The sequence below is a fragment of the Dicentrarchus labrax genome, unplaced genomic scaffold, assembly GCF_905237075.1.
Source record: "Dicentrarchus labrax unplaced genomic scaffold, dlabrax2021, whole genome shotgun sequence".
Lineage (NCBI taxonomy): Eukaryota > Metazoa > Chordata > Actinopteri > Moronidae > Dicentrarchus > Dicentrarchus labrax.
Genome location: NW_026136722.1, coordinates 4,062,993 through 4,072,500, shown reverse-complemented (window position 1 = coordinate 4,072,500; position 9,508 = coordinate 4,062,993). Strand labels below are relative to the sequence as shown.

Here is a 9,508-nt window from a genome sequence, read left to right as displayed (position 1 = left end):
ACATGTCTCAAAACTTCTCAATCTTTGCTACTGGGGACATCCAGTGTAAAAGCCAGTAAATCACATGTTTGTATTTGGTAAATTGCTTACGTTGTAGTCCAGTGTTAAAGCTGGATAACACTAAAGTTTTCTTTTTTTTTTTTATTATTTATGATTTTGGTGTTTCAGAACAACATGGTGCTGGTAAGATGTAGAGAAGTCGACAGTGGTCCGGAGAAAAACAATCACCTGCCTTCTGGTTTAATTCACAGGAAAGTTGGATATAATTAACTGGAACTGGAAGTGAAAACTGCACTGACCTGGGAAACTGGAATGTGGTAAAACAGCGGCATCACTAATCATCTAATTAAAAAACAGAAATTGAAACTATAACAGGCCTTTTTCACAGCATACATTTAGCACAATAACATCAATGGTGTCTCCATCATATTCAAGTGTCCCAGTAAGACATGACAGCACATACAATACCAGGACCCCGAAAATGAAGCGGCTAAATGGAATTCAGCCTCATCTCATTTCAAATCAGCTAATACAGGAGCAGTCTGCGACACAATGACCAATTTATTCACCTCAACCAAACGATAGAAAAGAAAGTTAGTGGGGGGGGGATTCTTGCAACTCTTGGAAATTTTGTGCCCTGAAGGTTGGATGGAAACACACCTCATACGTGTTTGAGCCTCGCTGTGCCATGCTGGTGCACTCAAATCTCCTGTGAAGACGACAGGTGTTATTTTGTCATACTCCTTGATACCAGCAAATGGAAACACACACACACACACACACACACACAACAGGGGCGCACACACACACACACACCGACAAACACACACACACACACACCGACAAACACACACACACACACACACACACACACACACAACAGGGGCGCGCGCACACACACACACCGACAAACACACACCGACAAACACACACACACACACACACACACACACACACACACACACACACAATCGTGCAGTGTGACACACAGACCGAATGGCATGCACAGTTGCATGGTTACGCAGATCAAATGAAACACACACATTCAAGAACAAGTGACAACTACATCTACGCCTGCAGCACAGGGTTGGTCGACTTTTAGTTTAACAGTTATCTACAACTAAAGATTGTCATAAAAACTCAAAAACCACTGAGGTGCTGACTGACAGGAAATTATCTAATCTTTTCAACAAATAAATAGGTGATGAATGTTATCAGTATATTTCTGAGTAAGACTGTTCCTGGGGATGCTGGTGCAGAGACCAAACCAACAGAAAAGGACACGGTGAGTGTGTCATTCATTCAGGTTTAGATGCTAATGATTTAAAAGTCTAACGATGCTTTAAAAAATAAAAGTCAAGTCACAAATAGGCAAATGTGCATGTTGTCTCGGTGGCTCAACTGGCTGAAGCACATTGTAAAAAAAATAGACGAATTTGACTTCTCACACGTCAATCCTGTGTGTCTCTTTCATGTCACTACCCATTTTGAGTTTGCACGCAGAGTGTTTGGAGGAATATTATAAACCTTATGTAATGGGACACGTAGAGACTCAACATGCAGCCAAAGAGACAGACACAACGCAGTGAGTGACCTTTGTGTGTTGTTTGAGTTAAAGGGAGGGTTCTGGCAGAGTGAACGACTTAGCTAATGCTTTGGGTATTTCAACATGCCACGGCACGCTCGTTTTCTCACACACACACCGGCCTATTACTCTTATGTTTGACAGCTGTGTGTATGTGTGTGCGTCATGTGTGTGTTTGTGTCTGTGTGTGTTTATGACGGTGTGTCGTTTGTCTGCCTCTGACAGGTTTATTGTAGCGGGGCAGCAGTGCCTTGTGCCTTCTCTTAAGGAGCCTGTTTTCTCTCCTGAAGGATTCAATTAATCTGAGAGGGGATGTGTCCGAGCCATATCTTCTTGCGCGTGCTCACACACACACACACACACAGACACGTCTGTGTCTTGAATACATATAAACACACACTCACCACATTAATTTTAACGTATACAGACACACTAGCCAAGTGGCGTGGAAGACAAATTGGTATCGGCCGAGACAACCCTGGCCTGCCCCGCAAGCTATGTGAATTATACTTTGTGTGTGTGTGTGTGTGTGTGTGTGTGTGTGTGTGTGTGTGTGTGTGTGTGACCAAAAGAGAGAACATTTGAAGGGCTACCACATTTATCTAACTGTGTATGAATGTGTTGTGGTCAGGATAAATCTCTTGCAGCAGAGAGTCCCAGGGGGAAACCCCAGCTCTAACTGCACTAAGCACAATCACATGCTCCCATTCCCATACACAAGACCTCAGTCCTCTCATACACACACACACACACACACACACACACACACACACACACACACACACACACACACACACACACTTGAAACCAAAACACTGCTTTCCACCTTAGGGATTGTTCCTATTTAGACCTCCTTTTCCTTTTTTTTTGCCGTTTTCATCTCCATACACTTCCCTTCTCTACCACAACACCTACATTTGCCTTTGCATCTCACTATCTTTTGCTACTCCCTAGTGAACACAGAAAGTGAGTGTGTGCGTGTGTGCGTGAGTGTGTGCGTGTGTGCGTGTGTGCGTGTGTAAGAGAGACAAAAGGGCAGAAAAGTTGCTGGTTCAGACGTGTTATCCCTTAATCTCACAGATGAGGGACGCCGCCCTGAATGACATTTTCACCTCATTAAACATGCATTTGTTCAACTGTACTCCTAAACTTGTAAGGTCATTCATGCAGGTAAAGTGATCATAAAACAATGGCCAATTGATATAACACAACCTAAACCCAGTTTATGTACGCTTTTACAATTTTTACTGATCTCAACAGCCGGTAAAAAGTCGCCGGTGTGCAAGAAGTGATGTGCTTTACGTTACAGCTGCAGCAAAACAGATCTTCTAAACAAACAAAACTGAGTAATCAGCTGGTCAAAAATCACTGAAAGGGGGTGTTTAATCATCAAGTGATCTCTGGGAAATGCAGTGAAACCAAAACACAGCACCAAAAATTTTGCTCAAATGGGAAAAGGCTTCTATTTCACCACCTGCATAATCTTGATTCTTCATACACACCCTTCACAATAAAATAATATGCAGCCACGTCAACCTTCAGCTGTAACAGTAGAGTCTCTGGGGTATGGCCTCCTCAGTACAGTCACACTTCAGCAGGTCCTACCTCTGCTGCTCTGGGATGCGAGAGGGAGGGAGGAGGACAGATGGCCTCAATCTGGTTATGGAGGCTTTCGGCAGACCTCCAGTAGACAGAGGACCATTTACAGCCATTTTACATCAATAACAAGAGACTATAAAACCTTACCGTGTTTAGATATAACCTGCGTGAATGAATAGGAACAGGTTCTGTGGGTTATAAAGCAGGATTTGCTGATGGAAATGTCTTTACAGAGGTCCTATTTTTGATGCAGTGTACAAGCAGCACAAATGGCAACAAACCATCTGCAGCTTCACAGTGCAGCTAAGATACACACATCTGCCAACCTTGAGCTGTGAACATAAGGGAGACACTCTATAAAGTAAGGTGGAAAACTAAACTAAAATAAGGGAGACTCCTGGGAAATAAGGGTGTGTAGGCAGCTATAAACAGTCAACTCTGCTATCACGAGGTCGGCCAAAACAACGACGCAAAAGAAAACATCTCAAATTCCACAAAACATGTGTAAACAAAATCAGTAGCGGGGCGACCTTGGCTCCTCTGATTGCATGCTGGGCCCTTGAGCACCGGATTCATGCTGTTTATTGCAATTAAACAGGAACATTATGAACATTTGCGTTTACCGGGTAATTATCGTGTAACAAGGCTGTGTGGTGTTATTACGAGCATGGGACTGAGATCTCAGTTGGCTAAAGTGATGTGTGGGGATTTGATATTGAGGAGTGCCGTAAAGCTAAATGGCCTGCATCGTACATTGGTGTGTTTTAGTGGGTGGAGGTTGAGAGTGTGCGTAGGGGAGATGAGAGTCAGAGAGTGAGAAGGTCAATGTGTGGGCAGAATAAAATGCATCCCGATTTAAAGGAGTGTTTAAACTGCCAATCTGGGCTGGAACAGTGGTTGGGTCAATTCCACTTCAGAAACCCCCCTGGTTACACATCAAGTTGTTCCACACAAGCAAGTCGCACTCTCTCTCTCTCTCTCTCTCTCTCACTCTCTCTCTTACACACACACACACCCCGCAAGCAGTTTTCAGCTCATTTCAGAGCCACAGGCGGGGACATCATCCAAACTGAAGTACACTGCTACTGCTGCTACAAAAGACACATTTCACAGAGAAATTATATTTGCACGGCTTACAGTAAATCCACACGTCTGATCATTTCACCTGAAAACATTCCCCTGTTGTCCCAGAGCTGCAAAATCAGTTCAACTAGCTGCAATAAAATGCGCCCTGGCACATCTCTTTTCCGCGATACACCCGTCAATCATCCTCACACTCCCCGCTGCGAGTTGATTTCATCTCTGACAGCTTCTCTTGTGCATGTGTGTGAGTGGAGTGTGTGGGCTCTGTCGGTGTGTCAAATTAACGCTTCAGAGCCCTGCCCTGGGTGCACTGCCTTACTTTACTAGACCTCTAGTACCTTGCGCTCCAAATGACAAGTGCTGCACTGAAACCACGCTCAGCGATAAGGACGGGGGGAACACAGCTAAACTGAATATTATTATCTCCGGGGTTTACCTATGAAAAGAAACCAGAGGAACTGTAATTGTATCTCTGTCTGCAGCTACATGACTTCAGGGGGATGTAAGTAACTCGATGAGAGCGTTTGTCAGACTTTCCATTTTCCAAAAGACACGGCAGACCTAGGTTTCCTACACACACACCATTTGGTTTGAACCCAGATGACAGAGCCCTGACTTTCCCTTTGACTGACCACAAAACTGTATGCAAACATGCAATGTTATCTTTTTTTGCACTGTGTTATTTCAAAGCTTCCATTACCAATAGTAAGAGCAGATATCACTGAGCAGGCAGTGAAAGTAAAATGAAAATGACTTGCTCAGCGGGGAATAACATATACAGTAGAATGCAGGAACACTTACACACCCCTACGTGAAGTAAACAAACACATGGGGGTTCACATTAAAGAGCCTCTGTCTGGTTCATACCACACCTTCTCCTTAATGGTCAAAGACATCAAAACCATCCAATTTCCACCCAACATTTGCTCACTGAAGTAAACACACTCTCTCTCTTCCCTCTCACACAGTTCCCCCAATGCCTACTTGAAGCAGCAGCAGGGGATGTCCAACAGAATTGGTACAAATGCAGGGAAAAAAGCAGCATCAGCAATTTGCCAAATGTTCCAGGACAGTGGCTTTTACTCCAAATACTAGAGACTGAACCACAGCCAGTCCTCACTCACACTAACACTCCAGCAAATTCCCTGAACAGGGCAAGAAGTGGTCTATCATCCCTTTTAGGTCAAAACTTTACCACCCCCACTCTCCCAAACACGCACACATAAACTGCATCTGTTCTCACAGCAATGACGGTGTAATGATCCACATGCAATCCAAGACCATTGCACCCTGACCTGCATAGTGCTGCAACAACACCCGCTGCTGTGTGTTTGTGTGTGAGTGTGTGTGTGTGTTACAAACTGCCAAGTAATTTTCCGCTAATGCGTTGCCCATCGCAAAGGCTGGGAATCCTTAACACGACCCCATACTTTCACATCTGAAACTTGTCACAGGTTTATAACAGCCACTCCTCCTTATGAAATCTACATCTGGGTTCATTTCTCACAGAACACCGTAGCAACGTCCAAGGGATGACCGTACATGCTGCCACGGGCATCCACAATCTGTGCGCATTTTTGCGCAGCGATAGTTCAAGTTAATATTTGATTATTTTAGGGTTGTGCTTTTAGTGGAGGACAGTCACATTGCAGCATTTAAACAGTATAACGCCATGTAGCCTACTTACTGTGGTGTGGATGTAGGTTAATGGCCGATGGCAAGAATTTTCCAGAGTGGAGAGGCGGCGGATGACTCGCGCCTAAGTGACCGGGCGAGGGAGGGATCCTCCCGGCTGCTGCTGCTGCTCCGAGTCGGTGAGACTCCATTGCGAGCCCCGCCAACAACGGAGGTGGTAAATGAACGGATCGGGGAGGTCCAAAATCTCTGCCATCCATTATCCACAGAGGGAAAAGTTGTGAAAAGAAATAGTCTGTTCGGATAGGCCCCCTATTCCGAAAAAGCCAATTCTGGCTATAATAATGTCTTTAGTTTTCCAGGCGATTCGGGCTCCTTCTCAGCCATCCTGCTGACCTATAAAATACAACAAGAGAAAAATCGCTTGATATACAATCTAAATGGCACACTGAGCAAACTGTTGGGAAATGGTAGTTTTCGGATTTCTCCCTCTTTCCAGCGAACAGGCGGTCCATACGTGCAATGACGCAGTTTGGAAAACCACTTCAAAAACTAAACGTTGAATATTAGCTGGTCGACAGAAAGATCAGATGAGTTGCTCCTGGTGTATCCTAACTGCGGGTTTCCACGCAGCTTTAAAATATATCTACAATATTAACATCTACTGTTTGAGCGGACTAGCAGCACTCCACCCCCACCGCACGGCGAGCAGGCAGCCGCTCCGGGGCTCCGCTTCCCAGGGAAACACAGCCAAGAGATGGGGCGGCCAGCTGCTCTGCCCCGGCCATGAAAAACACCCAGATCCCGCGATGGAAACGCGTACGGTCAAATTTTGATAACCTATTCCATCTTTTCCGATTAACCCAGCTGCTTTTTTAAATTTTTTTTATTCCTAACCCGTAAACCAGAAATGTAGGCTATGGGCCGAGTCGCCCCTGTAAACCAATACACCATAAATACTGGAGGCGCATCAAATATAAATTTCAAAGGGGTTAAAAATAAATAAGGTCGCAAAAGCCTGCATCATTCATCAGCGGGGTTAGCGGTGTTTTGTTGCCCACAGATGCGAATTTAGCCCGGGCTACTTCGCAATTGGACATGGGTGCTGCCCAAGGAAAGAAATCAAAACCCAACCCGTAAACACTTCAGGCCACTGTTTAAAAACTAAAACCCTAATTTGATACACACATTATCGTCGGTTTACCACCCGGACCCAAGTTTTGAGCTGGTATTAAAATATATCACTGTGTTTTACACCATAAAATCGACGGATATTCAGTTTTAATCAGTCTCGACTCAAGCAAAGCGTTTTTAATCTGTTAAAGGTCGATTTTAATCATTCTGGAAAAACAGATTATGAAACACAATCTGCTCGGATGTATGTGTGCGTGATATTCAAACACATAAAAATAGAATAAAAGTTACTTTAAGGGGAACAACAACAAGCAACAGCGACTTTATCCGCAGGCAACAAGGAGACGCGTTGATGTCTTGTGGAACACAAACATTTTATTTACACACTAACCCAAAAATAAACAGCCTTTAAACGACTGTAAGCTGTGTGAATTTAAGTTTAAAAACAGGACGAAAGTCGAGTTAACCTTCAAAAAGGGCTGCAAGCAAACACATTACGGCAATGACTCGTGATATCCAGGCGGGCGGGATCTGAAGAATGGCTCGTTCAGAAATCACAATAAACCTTTTTTTCCCCCCTCCCGGTTCAGAAAAAATCCACCAGCAGACCCAAATGTAGCCTCTAAGCCCCCAGAAACCCGCCGGGGAGGTTGGTTATATTGTATCCTTTTTGTCCGCTGTGATCCATGCGGGCACGGCAGCGGAGAAGCGCTGCATTTCAGCCACGTTTCAAACTTTTCACGGTTCCATTAACGACACACAAAACTTTCTCGGCGGAAACGTCTCCAAAAGTGGCCTTTTCACACCGACAGCAAGCAACTAAAAAATCCAAAATGTCGCACGCAGTAACCTCCGCGCCCTTTTCACACACATTTACAGAACATATTTATCTTTTTAAAAACACCGAGAACTGACACTTAAGCTGGAGAGAGAAGAAACAACTAAAACAAGAAAAAAAAAAAAACATGCCGACCGCTTACTTGAATGTGGAAAATATGAAGTGGGGGGGGGAAGGAGCTAAAAATGCAAACGTTTCTCAAAATCCGTCCAGGTTGCTGGGAGAACTGGAGTAGTCCATTACAGGCTCGTCCGAAGGTAAACTGGGGGATAACTGGGGGGAGAGAGAGACAGCCCCTGACGCGTCCGTAAACTCCTCAGCAATGAAACACAGCATTGTTTTGCAAGCCCCGCCCATCTCTCTCGCTACCACCCAACCCCAGCCACCCTTTACGTTTCACACAGCCACTCCAACCTGATTGGCTGCGCGACGTGTCAATCAAAGTCCCAGTGTATAAAAAAAAAAAAAAAACACTGGCCGCTCGCCAGCACTATAAAACCAATTATGGAGCAAGGAGGTTGAGCCGTTTCAAGGTCCCCTCTCCCTTCAAGACAGAGTGATCAAAACAAGCAGTGGGTTTCTGTTTTTAGTAGGGACGGTGGTGGTGGGGGCCAGTTTCAAGGCGACCTCCCCCCAACCAGCCCACCACCACCACCCATTTCCACGCTGGTTATAATAGACGCTCAAAGATTGGGAAGCTGAAAGTGGAGGGGCGTTGTTTAAGATATTGCACTCGTTTTTTTATTTATTTTATTTATTTAGTTACCTTTTTCTCACTAGGAAGCGGCAGATTATTACTTAACTCGGTAAATTACCTTTCTATTACACCCAAATACCTCTGCCAAAGGGAAAGAAATGTGCCTGAATGCAAACTGAAAATCAAAACATGAGATGGCAATCAATTAATTCTAATTGAATTATTCAATTTCATTTGAGCGACCATAATTTGGGCGTTGCTTTCCCCATGGACAAACCAAACCATAATAGGCTCATCATTCTTGATATATGGTTACAGGAAAATGAAAAATGAGCCAAAAAATATAGATTGGCATGAAGTTTAGGTCTGACAACCGACCGAGGTGTCCATGCACTCACCACAGTCTCCAGTGCAGGCTGAGAAGAAGGCTACACAATAATAATATTTTTTTTTATAAAATAAAGTTTGTTAGCACTTCATGTGCATCATGTGTACAAAGTGAAGATATATATAGCGAGAGAGAGAGAGAGAGAGAGAGAGATAATATAGTCTATAGTTATGTATGTAAAAGTATTTTGTTAATGCCACACCGTTAAATGTAATTGTATGTATATATATTATTGTTAGGCCCTCCGATCTGGGGCAGCAATATATGGCGGCTGTGCAGGCAGGTTGGTCAGTGGCATCCTGGACCTTTATCATATCAGCCAGGGAAAGCGAGACTTATCATTGTTGTCGCCTTCATAACAGTTTAGATTGCCCACACCAGTCCTCACCGAGGAATAATGGCCGGCTTTCAGTATGCAAATGCACCAAAACAAGGACTGTATAGGTGAAGCAACGCTGGATGTCTCCCTGTGTTTAATCTGCGTCGAGTCTTAGCGCGGACACACACACACACACACACACACACATTTGCATTAGAAGAGGAGAAAAA

The 9,508-nt window shown here is 44.3% G+C and overlaps 1 protein-coding gene across 4 annotated transcripts in view; it reads right to left on the bottom strand.

Moving 5' to 3' along the window:
* tnrc18 (trinucleotide repeat containing 18) overlaps positions 1–8,201 on the bottom strand; it is a 47,376-nt gene extending 39,175 nt beyond the window's left edge. For 2 of the 4 annotated variants that reach the window (XM_051386805.1, XM_051386806.1), the window contains exons 1-2: positions 8,017–8,201; positions 5,955–6,298 (exon numbers count right to left, since the gene is read on the bottom strand). In XM_051386805.1, the coding sequence (XP_051242765.1) occupies positions 5,955–6,162 (208 nt within the window). In that variant the 5' untranslated portion in view covers positions 6,163–6,298; positions 8,017–8,201. The remainder of the gene's footprint in view (positions 1–5,954; positions 6,299–8,016) is intronic. The other 2 variants (XM_051386803.1, XM_051386804.1) reach the window with 1 other exon arrangement.
* Between the last annotated feature and the right edge of the window lie 1,307 nt (positions 8,202–9,508).